At 37.5% G+C, this 14,144-nt stretch overlaps 1 protein-coding gene across 1 annotated transcript in view; it reads left to right on the forward strand.

Moving 5' to 3' along the window:
• Positions 1 to 8,628, forward strand: part of PDK1 (pyruvate dehydrogenase kinase 1) — a 30,579-nt gene extending 21,951 nt beyond the window's left edge. The window contains exons 9-11 of the mRNA XM_027588726.2: positions 1,319 to 1,429; positions 3,708 to 3,821; positions 5,991 to 8,628. Coding sequence (XP_027444527.1) covers positions 1,319 to 1,429; positions 3,708 to 3,821; positions 5,991 to 6,131 — 366 coding nt within the window. The 3' untranslated portion in view covers positions 6,132 to 8,628. The remainder of the gene's footprint in view (positions 1 to 1,318; positions 1,430 to 3,707; positions 3,822 to 5,990) is intronic.
• The last annotated feature ends 5,516 nt before the right edge of the window (positions 8,629 to 14,144 follow it).

Below are 14,144 nucleotides of genomic sequence, written 5' to 3' on the forward strand. Positions count from 1 at the left end.
ATCAAGTCTTTTTTATCTCATTTTTTTAAGTAGTCTCTACGCCCAACATGGGGCTCAAATTCATGACCCCGAGATCAAGAGCTGGATGCTCTACCAATTAAGGCAGCCGGGCACCCCCAGCCTATTGGCTTTTTAATCATTCAACACTATCTAGCCGTCTACCAATTTACTCATTCATTCATATATATGTACACCATGCACGTGTGCACACACACATTAAAGCAGATTAGTTTGTATATTAATGTTATAGATAATAGAATCAATTTAGATTTTGTAACAAAGGAAAATGGCTGTAGTAGATGAGAATGTGAACTGTACAATAATTAAAATAAGGCCACATTAACTGTAAAGGAAAACAATGAAAATAGTCTGTAAATAAATTACGAAGTTCAACCCACCATATGATTTGAGTTGAGTAATGACATTAGAAGAGTACAAAGACCAGCGTACTCTGTAAACTCAGCAGAAAGTTGTCTGGGGGTCTGTGCTGCAGAACAATATCGTGTGGACCTCTCATGCCGGTACCTACAGTTCTACATAATACTTCATGGCTTAATAGTTTTCTATTTTAGAGTGTGCATTAGTTTACTTAAACAGTCCCTTATTTAGGTTATAATCCAGTTTTAGCTATTCTGCGTAGTGCTGTGATGGATATTCTCATACATACTTTGCATACTTCTTTGATTATTTTTTTAGGATAAACACCATTGGGTCAAAGGGTTCATGTATTTTGAATCTGATTGCCAAACCACCCACCAGAGAGGAATAACAAATTTATTGTTACATCCAAGATAGACTTAGTTTGTGTCCCATTCTGTGCTCACTGCACTGTTCATGTACAACCAGTGGATATACAGAGCCACAGCACTGACTCTATATTATGATGGAGCTTATTATGTATTAGAATTGTGCATATTGGAGGAGTTTGATAAAGTCTACCGGTGAAGAAAATGTTTACACTCACAACTTGGATTGCATGGTACTCATCTTGAAAAGCAGTACTTTCCTTGGGCACCTGGGGGACTCAGTCCATTAAGCGGCTGACTTTGGCTCAGGTCATGATCTCAGGGTCGTGGGATCAAGGCCCACCTGGGACTCCGCAGTTACTGGGGAGTCTGCTTGTCTCTCTCCCTCTGCTTTTGCCCCTGCCCCTGCTCATGCCTGCATGCTTCCCTCCCTCTCAAATAAATAAATTAAAAAATCTTGGAGGGAGGGAGGCAGGCAGGCAAGCAATAAATTAAACGGTGACACTGAGTGTGTGTTGGTGTTTTGCTGTGTATGGGACTTGGTCATAAGGCATGATCCTTTCTCACCTTAGATGAGTGACCGAGGAGGTGGTGTTCCTTTGAGGAAAATTGACAGACTCTTCAACTACATGTACTCAACTGCACCCCGGCCTCGTGTTGAGACGTCCCGAGCAGTGCCCCTGGTATGTGGTCAAGAAATAACAAAGTGTAAAAAAAGAAGAAAGAAAGAATTGAGTGTGTTTCTGTGAGTTGCCAAAAAAAAAAAAAAAAAATCAAATGACTACCAAATAAATCAGTTTAGCAATTGTGTAAAGTACCCATGAGGGAGAAAGGAAGCTATTAGAAAAAACACTTTCCTCTGAATTTAAACAGCCTTTGGCTCATTTCTTCTTCTGATTGAAAAGAGCACAAGACAGAGTATTGTTTCACAGTTCCTATTGCCAAGCCTGATAGTGATATGCCAGTAGTTTCATGCAGTCAACCACATTTTGATATACTATGTCTAATATGAAGACTAAGTTACTGGTTTTGCCAGCATTTTTGGTCAACACTGATTTAATCTTCAGTGTTGATTTTTTTTTCCTCAAGTACTTGTAATTAGAAAAATCTCATAATCTAGACTCAGAAAAAAGACTAGAGTTCTGATCGCTTAATTGCCAACCTGGAAAAGGCTCAAATTATAATTGTTGTGGTGGTATTTTTTATTGATTTCAGTCACATGTTTTCAGGTTTCATGTGATCAACTTTTGAATTTACTCCATCCTTGCCCTCTAAAACCCCTAGAAAAGCACTTTGCCAAATCTCTGACCTGTAACTTAGGGAGAACTACTCTTCCGGGCTTTGAAACTTCCCTGGCGTAGATACTGGAGTTACACTATAACATGATGAAATGCAGTATAAATGCAGTATGAATAAGAATATAAAATAGATGGATCTATTTTAGATTCTTCCTAAGAATTTACTAGAAGGACTTAGAGTTGTACCTGTTACACAGCACAGATTCTGTAACTAGAACTGTAATCTAGTTCATGTCTTATCATACTTTTAAAATGATTACACCAGGACCGTGCCTCTCAAATTGAGGTAGATATGCATCCATGCACCAGCAGGCAGACACTGTCAAATAATAAGCATGAGCACCTTCTTAGGTTCTGATTTTACTCTAAGAAGTAAGGGAGGGATGGGATGTTTAAAATCACAGAGCTGTGGGCAGGGATAGGACAGGGATCCAGGGATGGCAGCAGGAGAGCTGTCACCACCCCGAATCAAAGGGAGAAGAAGTTAGCAGAACCCAGAAGTGACTGTAACAGAGCAGCCCCTTGTGCTCAAGTGGTCTAACCCCAAGGGAAGCAAACCTCAGCGGGAATGAAACAGGGGAATGAATACCCTGACTTGACTCCCTCTGAACTCCTACTGGGTTCCCCATTGGCTGGACCCACTGGAAGCAGAGGGCAGGGGAATCTGTTGATAGCATCCTCCCAGGGCAAGGAGTCATGTGGAGAATGGATAGTTGATTTGGAGGGGTAAACAGAAACTCTGGTTAGAAAAGCCAAGTAATAAACAGTAGAGGTAGATGAAGCCAAAGCCTGCATTTATAAATAGCACTCTGATTCCTGAGTCCACATAAGCTCTTAACTAAAGTGTTATATGTAATATCATTGAACGTCTGGCTTGGTGATAAAAACTGTTTTCATACTTGTCCAAATGTTTTGCTTTGTATTAAAGAAGTTGTAGGATTTATTTAGAAGGCCATTCCAGGTACTGGAAACAGGATGAACAAAGACACAGAAATGAAAAATAACATTTGTTTGAGGAACTTAAGAGCTGGCAGTTTGGTCCAGCTGGACTAGAAAGTGGGAGGCAGAGACCTGATCTGATGAAGTCTTGAAAGTTCTTTTTAGAAGCTTGAATTTTTATCTCCGGGCAATGGGTTGGGGATGGTAGGTAGGTAGGGCATAGTATTAATGGTGATATGCTTTGTAGGTTTTTAAACAGGGTAGTAATTTGTCAGTAACAAAGTGGACTTATTACTGATCTATCCAGGTTCAGAACACAGGCTGGAAATTCATGGTATGAAGTCAAGAGATGTATCTCTGAGACTGCCAACAAAGCTTTTTCTACTCTTGCTCCTAAAAGAGAGAATATGTTTTATGTGATATTGCCAAAAGCAGTATTAGGATACCCTAGAGCAAGGCAGCAAAGAAAAGCAACGTGCTGTTCTATATCTACATGAGTCATTTTATAGAAAAAAGAAAAATGAGTTTTAAATGACCAGAGGGGAGTCATCTAGTGTAGTCCCCCAGCTTGGCTTCAGCTTGATCCGTATTAGTGGTTAGGTATTAACGATCTCTTAGATGCAGGCTCTGATAGCCCTAGGATACTCAGAAGCATTTATTTTAACTAGAAAAGTATTTCAGTGTGTGGCTTTCTGAGCAGAATTTCACTTTTCTCATCAAACAGGCCGGTTTTGGCTATGGATTGCCCATATCACGTCTTTATGCCCAATACTTCCAAGGAGACCTAAAGCTATATTCTTTAGAGGGCTATGGGACAGATGCAGTCATCTACATTAAGGTAATAACTGTAGTCTTTTTGATTTAATGATACTTTTTTTGGTTATAAGAAAAGGTGCGGTGCCAGTATCTAGCTGTAATGAAATTTTCTTCTACCTCATCGCTATTAAAATATAAGAATATGGTTTTTACATATGATCTCATCTATTTTCACAAATGATCTCCTTGACTGGGGGAAAGGGCACACTCTCACCTGTAATGATCAGGACTATGATTGTTAACAGAAAAAAAGTCGGGCTGAAGTGGGAATTCATGTTACATATCACACAAATTTAATTTTAATATAAAACACACGAATGGCCATTGATCCCCCAATCTTTTGATGTACTGCAGGGTCTTTTCTTTGTACATGAGTCTGCAGATTCAAGCTTCAGTTGTCTTTCCTGCAGAAGCTGTACTTACAATGCATTGTTTTGATTTATTTAGACAAAGAAACAACCAACTGCATAATCTTTTTTGATTTATAGGTAGTCCTTTATAGATGTCTTCTGACTCAGATTTGACAGCAATCTTTACGTGATTTTCCTTCAGGAGTCTTTCCAAAGCATTCATCTTGGTTTTCAAAGAATCTCCCCTGACCCCCCTCCTTTTTTTTTCATTTTGTTTAAGCAATATTTGATTAAATTATGTAATTATAATGACAGATGTTAAGTGCATAAATAGATTTGGGAACAAGCACAGGGGACTCTTGGCAAGCCTAGAGCTCACCTGGTGGGAGCAGAAGCACTTAGCCTGCTGGCCTGTGATGTTCCTGTGTTTATCAGAGTTCAGCATATTTTACAGTGTTCGAGAGCAACCGAGCCCCATCAGCTCACTGGATTGGTTAAGCAGTGGGCTGTTGGTACCTAATTTAGTGAGTCAAGTTTCTTGTTCTGGCCACTAGATGGCACCTATTTTATAGGAAATGGTGAAGACTGTATAATGGAAAAAATAAGTTTATCCGAAAAGGTTAAATTTCTTTCAAGATAATAATCCTTGTCTTTAAAGTCATCTCAGTTGTGAGTAACTTGAAAAGGGCAACATGAAGGTAACATTTTTATCACCAAACGTAACATTTTTTATCTAACCCATTGATAAAGGGGTTCTGGCAGTTCTGGCATAAAGAGAATACATAGGTGAAAGGTTTTTAATCCACTTTGGAAAAAATAGAAGACAGGAATCTTATAAAATAATTAAAATCAGGGGCCTCCTGAATGGCTCAATCAGTTAAGCATCTGACTCTTGATATCAGCTCAGGTCTTGATCTTCAGGTCATGAGTTCAAGCCCCCACTGGGCTCCATGCTGGGTGTGAAGCCTACTTAAAAAAAAAAAAAAGATTAAAATCAATGGTCAAAGACTTTCCCTTACCATTATTGGAATAAAATTTCCTGTTCAATATTTTCTACATCTTGGGGAATACCCGTGGCTTAAGGTCAGAATCCTACTGAAATATCTTAACTTGAAGAAGATAGGGAGGAACATGGTTTATCTCAGGTCCCAACGATTTGCAGGAAGCTGAGATAGAACAGTGAGTCAACGGTAATGATATGTTAGAGACATGAAACGATGCACAATGCAGATATCACATCCACTGTACCTGAAGTTGGTGGCTCTAATAGATGGAGAAGACACAGGAGCAAACCCAAGGCCAAGAATTTTTCAATCAAAAGCCTTAGACATAGTTTTGTATTTATTGATAATATTGTTATGATGACTTTTTTAAGTCCATGACTATGCTGGAAAAAATAGTATTTCTTCTAACAAATAATTGAAATAGATTTCATGAAATGATTTTACAATTATGTATATTAAGGTGCATATGTCAGTTTTTATGCTTTTACACTTAAATGACTTTTTCAGTTAACCTTCTGTTCTGGGTCATGTTTTTATAAGAGGCATCTCCTATACTTGTGTAAAATTTCAATCCAGCAGCTTCCAGGCTGGTTGGACAATTACTGCAAACAAACAAAAAAAATCAATGTGCACACCAAGCAGTGCCATACACTTAGTAAATAATGGGTTGCAAATATGTACACTGTTTCAAAATGTATGTAGATGGTGTGAATGATTAGTAAAATACAAATCCAATAAAGTACTGTTTAATTTCGAGTAACCTTTTGCCACTGTATACTTTCTGAAATAGTGGATTCTAAAAGAAATGCCAGACTTAGGTCCCACTTTTTCTTTCAGGCTCTGTCAACAGAATCGATAGAGAGACTCCCAGTATATAACAAAGCTGCCTGGAAGCATTACAACACTAACCATGAGGCCGATGACTGGTGTGTCCCCAGCAGAGAACCAAAAGACATGACAACATTTCGCAGTGCCTAGATACACTTGGGACATCTGGAAAATCCAAATGTGGCTTTTGTATTAAATTTGGAAGGGATGACGTTCAGAACTACATTATACCAAATACTTCACATGTTACTTTCAAAATTAACTATTTGGGTAGAATAAATGGAAAGTGAATTCCATTTATGTCTGTTAAACTTCCTAAAAGATGAAATTGTACCTATTTTGCACTTATATTTTCACAGTTAATTGAGCATATTTTTAAACAACTGTAGTTTTGGTCAACTTTCCTCTTTATGGTAGACTTCAGAAGCATGGAACTCTTGGGGTTTCTACAGAAAGCTGTGTAGTTTTTAAAAAACTTTTCATTTATGTGTGTTAGAAACCTTTTCTTAATGATCCTGATTAGCTAGTTAGCCATCCACCTGTCCTTTGGAATTCTGCCATCCTTTATTAATGTGTAATGACAACTGTAATAAGATGGTCTTCGGATATACCAGTGACTAAGTAGAGAAGTAAAGCGGAAAACAGTTGCCCTATAAACATAGCACCAGCCGCATCTACACGTATCATATTCACTCTGAAGTTGATTTTTCATTTTTTAATTTCACTGCAGAGGATTGTAATAGGTTCCCTATGGAGCTAAGCCAAGATCGTAGGCAATCTACTCTGAATGTGCTTGTGATTAATGCAGGGGGAAATTTTTATACTAAAAACAAACCAGCAGCTGCTAAAATTCTAGAGAAGAAATTAAGGTCAAAGCAGTGAGGCCACAAAATTGAACTATCGATTATTGAGATTACCTGGGGGAGCTTTGGAGAGACAGAATTTTTCTCAGTCTTACTCCAGACATAGAGAATCAGACTCTCCATGGCTGGAGCCCAGAAATCTCAATTTTTAGAATGCTTCCCAGGTGAGTCTGATGCCCCATCTAGTTAGGAAACCACTCTTTTAAAGTAAGTCATGATACCACATTTGCTAAAGCAAGAGAGATCTTTAGGTTTTGATTTTCACTTATTGCAAGGTCAGGCTTCTAGACTCCAGGAGAGACCAGCACTCTCAGCCCTGGTGCAAAAGCAGGAGACAAATTGACTACATGAGAACAGTCAGGTAACCGAAGAATCAGAACCATAAATGCACAATTACTGATGAAGAACATATATTTTATAAGAAATATCTAGACTTTGTTATCAGGAAAAATTCAACTAGGGCTTTTCAACAATTCTTTGCACTCATATGGTGATTTGTAGCTTACAAATACTTTGGTATAATATGATAACTCTGTTGGGCTTTATAACAGATATAGAGCAGGTGGTATCATCCTTGTTTTGAGACTCAAAGTGTGGCCTAAAGCTGTACAGAATTGGAATCAGGGCCTGAGCTGTCTCTGCTGATCGCTGTCAGCCGCCGAATCTCGTAGACCCTGAAGTTAGGGGACTATGCTGTTAGTCATACCACAACTTTTAACATGACAGGGAAATATACTGAAAATAAATTTTAAAGTAAGATTCTAGATATTTAAATAACAGCTTTACTACTTAAATGTGGGAATTTTATCTGGAAAATGCATTGGGTTGAAACACCTCATTCTCAAAAGGATTACATAAGTTAAATAATGCTATATAAATTTGTAAATCAGAAGGGATGGAAAAGAACAGTTAGTCCAGGATCCTCATGTGAGAGGTGATAGTCCTGAGACTCAGGGTGTGTGATTTGCCCAGGGCTTCTGAGCTAATTTGACCAAATGTTTGGAAAAAGAGATCTTTTACCCAATCTATCGTTCCTTAATTATGGATTTTATGAAAAAATAATAGGATATGCTAGTGGATGATTTATATTAATTCAAGGTATTACAGTTTTTTAGCTTTAAATTACACTTTTTTGGTAATGATGAAATATTTTAGAATCCTTTGAATCAAAATACTTTCTTTCCTAAATAAGACATTTGTACAACTGACATAAACTTGGCATTTTATTTATGAAACACTTTCCCTCTCCCCCCCAAATTACAGTTTTTCTCTATTTATGAGCTAAGAAATGATGTTTTTAAAGCAAAAGTGAAATGTGTTCCTTCAGCTTCTTTTTAAGGTATAACAGCTTTCTTACTTTGTTATGTGGTAATGGACAGAAAATTACATACAAAAATATTTGGGGGTTAGCATTCTCCTTGATGGTTTCAAATCATTGTGCTACCTGAAAAGTTTTTAGACTCTTACACTGTTTTGTCCACCAGCATTTAGTGTGATGACATGTAGATACAGAAGTATACAGAAGGATAAGAAGTGGATACTGAGTGATTTTTTTTATAACCTGGGCATTTAATAAATGTGCCAACATTTTTTAAGAAGATTCGCAAAAATATTCTGCCCTATCCTTAAAATGCTGGCTGGCTTTAGATGTCTTCATGCTTAATAGTGATCACTTTCTTGCACTGTGAAGTTTTTACATGAAGATGTTGAAGTAGAAGTCTACCCTATTATTTTATAAAATGTTTTGTGTGTGGCAATAAACTGAAAACATGGATCAACTCTTATTTTGAAAATTAATTGGGTCAATTTAGGGTTTTTTAAATATAATTATATTTTTTTAATTAAAATCTCTCCCATCATCAAGGGTCAGTGTTCTATAAACATTCAAATAGTTGTACCTAGGTGGCTCACACTGAGTCTCACTGTCTTCAGTAGAGGAAATGTTTGGAACTTGGATTTCCAATGTGTATATTCTAATGGAGAAGGCAGGAGGTAAAATTTGTATGGTTTGAGTTATCCCAGCTTTTCATTATCCAAAATCCACTGACTTACTGCATAAGTGAAGATCTTCTGTGATTTTGAAAGGTTATATTAATCTGCTCTTTGAATAAGTTTCACAATATAAGTAACTGTAGGAAAGGTCTTAATTTAACTAGCCTTATCCTCTGTACCAGTTGAAGAGTCAGAACTAAATCTAGTCAAAGATAGATTCCTGTCTTTATTCCTAAATAATGGGACATGACTACAACTTCCCATCATTGTTAAATCCAACAAGTTCCACAATAACAAACTCCATAGGTGAAAAACTGGGGAAACAAACTACTAGTCTAGTTCCTGTCCCTTTGTGGCCTCTAAATGGCTAATCAGAGAGGAAGCTAAACATCAGTCAACCAGTTTCAGTGTGTGTCTTCAATTCCTTTGTCATAAATGTAAAGTTTTAACAGAGGTAATCAGGATTGAGCTAGCTGGTTTGCAAACAGGGCTTTTCCTGGAGGAACTTTTCATCGTATGGATTAACTTCTGACCCCAGTGATTAATCTTCTTACAGCCAAGCCCAGTGCCTGAAAAAAATACTATAATGAGGTGTGAAGGATTTTATATATTTCAAAAAAGAACCTATACTGGTTTGCTTAGTTCAGCCATTCTGAAACTACTGCCCCTTTGTTCTGGTTATATGTTTGGAAAGAATTAGACAATACCACGCACTTTTTCCTGGAGACTTCATATTTCTTTAGCGATTGCTAACCATAGGATTTTAACAGGAAAAGACAAGATTGCCTGTTTTGTTTTGTTTCTTTAAATTACAACATGAAACTTAATCTGTATTTATATATATAAGAACGGTGTTTGTCACTTAGTAAACACAATATAGGTGTATAGTATTATCGTTCTTATTAATACTCTTTCCTCATTGGGGTCAATGCTGTACGTAGTTATACAGAGTCCAACTGTAATTTTAAAAAGTTTTTCAGCAATGAGGTTGCATTTTAGTGGGTTTGGAATGTGTTTCTAGGTCCCTTCATTCTGGTGCAAGATAGGCTGTTTTTCCTGCAGAACTTTAGGCCTTTTTTCTTATCTTGCAAAAGCTGTTACTGTTATTAGGAAATAGTGAACAGCTATCTATTACTCTATTAAATTACAGATTTTTGAGCAAAAAATATACAATTTTCATTCCAGGAAGGTAAACCAGAGAAACTTCATTTGAATGTTACCATTCATTTGGGAGTTATTTTCTGAAAGTCTAGAAGTGCCCTTCCTGCAGTTGTCACATAGAATATTGTCAGGAATTCTGTAGTTTTGAATGGAAATGTTGACATCAGTTTCTAATAAATTTAAAATGGTGAAAATTTCCTTTCAGAAACAGTTTATGAGGCTAAGACATTTTTAAAGTTTAACTCAAATATAAAAGCCCCAGTATTCTTGCCATGGTTTTATACTTTGATGTCTTCCATTATCGAATTCAAAATATAACAGTTAATATAATTATAATACTGTATAAAAATATCTATTTGTCCAAAAACTTAAAAAAGTCCATCTGATTACATAACTGAAATAGAATGAGAGAAACTGAATGTCATTTATTTTACTCTATTACAGTATAAAAATCATCTGATTTGATAGGAACTATTTCTTTTCATCATTTACTCTCAGTATTTCCCATAATGCCCAGTACATATGAGGCACTTACAAGCGTATGTTCTGTGAATGTGTAATGAATCAAATTCAACATGTGCCCTTTCTCAAAATGATAGCTCACAAAAATGAACCAGTACAATAAAGAAAACTATAGGTAGTAACCAGCACAAGAAACCTAGCAAAAGGACAAAATACAGAAGAAAAGAAGTTGAAAGGAGTAGCAAAACTACACTACTAAACCGATGGTTTTCTTTTAAAGTATAAAGCAGTAAATGAGCAGAGGCTGTTAGGGTAGGTGTGGCAGCAAGTAGCTGGAGGCAGTACCTCCGGGGAGCCTTTGTAAGCGGCATCAAGAGGGATACTGCCAGAGAAATCGGTAGCAAGGCCAATCAGGGAAAAAAGGCCCCAATGAACAGTATTTACATAAACACAAGAAGATACAACTACAGAGATTGAAAATAATCATAAGAATACCATTAACTTTATGATCAAAATTTTGAAAATGTAAAAGAAATGGATTCATCTAAGAGATGTTGGCAATTTAAATCAACCAATAACTACTAAGGGAATCAATAATCCTAAGGACATCTCACCAAAAGACAATTTAAAGGTGAATTTTATCAAAATATCAAGAAGCCGATAATTCCGATTGTAAACTTTCAGAGAATAGAAAAGAAAGAAAGCCACCTAATCAATTTCATAAAGTTTATAAAATCTCAAAGCTAAACCTGATCATGCACAGTATGGAAAATTAATTTATACACAAATCTTATGAACATAGAGGAAAAGTTTTCCAGTAAAATAGCAGCAAACTGACATAATAGTGTATAAAAAATAATGCATCACTAAGTGGGGAATTACCAGGAATCCAAAGATGTTTCAGTATCTAAAGAATTTGTGTAATTTATCATACTACAAGTTAAAATTCGGACAGAAAATTCAATACTATTTTATTATTTTGAAGTAGAATTTAGTCATAATTACAGTTGCTTGACTCACTATACAGGCCACTGTTGGATGTTACAATAAACCATGGATAGTAGTAGTCAGATGTAACACATACCCTGGAATTGTCTGTTGGGTTGAGTCCATGTTAGCCCGGCCAGGGAAAATGTAATTAGTACTATGTCCAGAACCTCACCATTTGCCAGGTAGAAGCTCTAGCCTGGGGATTCCTCCTCCTAACTCTGGTCCGATACTTTGAAACATGGAAAAAAGAAACATCCGATGTCTTTGTTATTTGGGCAAACATAAAGTTTATAAAAGGGCCTAGTGTTTTTGACAAGTACATTTGTTTGATAAAGCTTAGCCTTTCTCACTCTGGAGTAGCAGATCTTCATTTTGGAGAAAAGTCTCCCTTTCATCTCAAAATCAATCAAGCTTCAGCGACCAACAAAATCAACCAATAGGAACGATCACCAATTAGGAACCATCAGGCAATTGCTCTTTTTCTGTAGTGCACAGCTGACCTTGATCTTTGTTATTGGTCAGGGTGTGTTTTCACAAAGACTTAGTTAACAAATGGAAGGTACAGTTAAGTCCTTGTAAGCAATGCTTCTCAAACATCAATGTGCACAAGAAACACCTAGGGATCTTGAGAAAGCACAGATTTCTGATTCAGCAAGTCTGAAGTGGGGTTTGAGATTCTGCATTTTGAACAAGTCTCTAGGTGATACTGATGCTGCTGGTCCATGGACCACACTTTGAATAGCAAGGGTGGGATAAACTGCTATCAGTATCCCAAAAGACTAACTGAAGAGATTAAACCAGGTGCAGTGTGAGGGGGGAGCCAGATAGATCTGGTAATCTGATTCTTGCATGTGGATCTAGTCTCCAGGGTATATAGCTCTTGACAGGGCACATCAAAGATAGCTGGTAAGACCTCTTATACCTGTGAAGGTAATGTTTTGCAATAATTTAGCAGATGATGCAGTAATTGAGCATAATCTAATTCAGGACTGTCCTGTGAGTGGGTGACTACTGAGGGTATAGTGAAGGAGAGTTAGTTTATAACCTGGCTGGAAAAGTGGGATGTTCTTGTCACTATTAATGGGCAAAAACATTCAAATCAATATGTGGAAAAATCCTGCTGAGATTTTGATTGTGGCATGTTAAATCTGCAGATCAATTTGAGAATTTATATCTTGACAACACTGAGTCTTTCAATCTACATATCTCAATTTACTTAGATCGTCTTTGATTCCTTTCATCAGCGTTTTGTAGTCTTCAGCATACAGATCCTATACTTTGTTAGATTTAAATCTAGGTATTTCATTTTTCAGAGCTAATAAAAATATCCTTTAAAGATCTTTTTGTTCTCTAACTGTTCATTGCTAGTACATGTCACCCTTAAAATCTCCAGTACATCACCTCAGAATAAATCATGGCCTCTGAAGTTTTGCTGAGGACTAGAGATAGCTGAATAAGATAGTTTCCCATGTATTCATTTGGTCCTTGATGTGGTCTTCATTATTGAGTAAATGGCAACATGTCCAATCAATGTCATGCTGCCACAAAGTTGACCATGCCTGCCTTTCTAGTCCCCTCCATTTAGACTATCATTTGTTTGACTTCACTTGGGAGGGTCAGCAGTATAATTTCACTGTCCTGCCTAAGGGCTGTTGAAATTTTCTTGTCTTGTGCCATAATATGGGGTGGCCAGACCATTTCTCTAGTTCAGGATTATCTTGGAGCTTTATATTGATTATGTCCTTATCCAAGCATCATCAGGGGCATTGATCTCTGATGCCCTTCTGTCACTCACCTCCATAATGACAGACAGGAAATGGCTTATTAAACAAGTATAAGGTTCAAGGTCTCAGCCCTCAGCTATTCGTAGGTGTCACGCTTGACATTTCTTGAGGCTTTTAGAGAAAAAATTTGCCTCTATGGACTCCCCTCTTTAAGAAGGAAACATGGGTGGGGGCGCCTGGGTGGCTCAGTGGTTTAAGCATCCGACTCTTGATTTTGGCTCAGGTCATGGTCTCAGCATTGTGAGATCAAGCCCTGCATTGGGCTCCGTTCTGGGCGTGGAACCTCCTTAAGATTTTCTCGCTCCCTCTGCCCCTCCCTCCGCCCCCCTAAAAAAAAATTTAGGAAACATGGGATTAGTTGGCCCATTTAGTTACTAGCACACCTTTATTACACTTCCCAGCATCTTACTCCGGTCCATCCATTTGGTTCTGTGTCAGTCTTCTACCTATAAGTGAGGGCCCACTTGGGGCACAACACAGGAGGCTCAACAGGAGACACAAGACAGGAGTGAATATCATAATGCATCCTTCTATTCTACTCTGGGTGGTCAAGGACACTGAAGGCCTTTGTGTAGGATACACATGCCTACAGGAGCCTCTGAGCTTAAAGATATGCATGTAGACCTCCATAGACTGCTCACTGGTCCACCCTCTCCATCTGAGTCAGTGCACTGTGCTCATTAAAGCTGCACCTAATAGGTTTCCTTAGATTTTAATATTAATCTATGTCCCATTAAGGCCAATATTAACTGTTACAAAATAAAATGACCCACTTTGCTTTTCTCTGGCCAACACAGGGGTGGGATCTGTGGAATGGTATTTACTACCTGTTTGAAAAGAAGTAGGTAAATATCAATCAGCGTGTAGAAATTCACTAACTACCCACTTCCCTCAAGAACGTGGTAGATGCC

This window comes from Zalophus californianus, chromosome 3, assembly GCF_009762305.2.
Source record: "Zalophus californianus isolate mZalCal1 chromosome 3, mZalCal1.pri.v2, whole genome shotgun sequence".
Lineage (NCBI taxonomy): Eukaryota > Metazoa > Chordata > Mammalia > Carnivora > Otariidae > Zalophus > Zalophus californianus.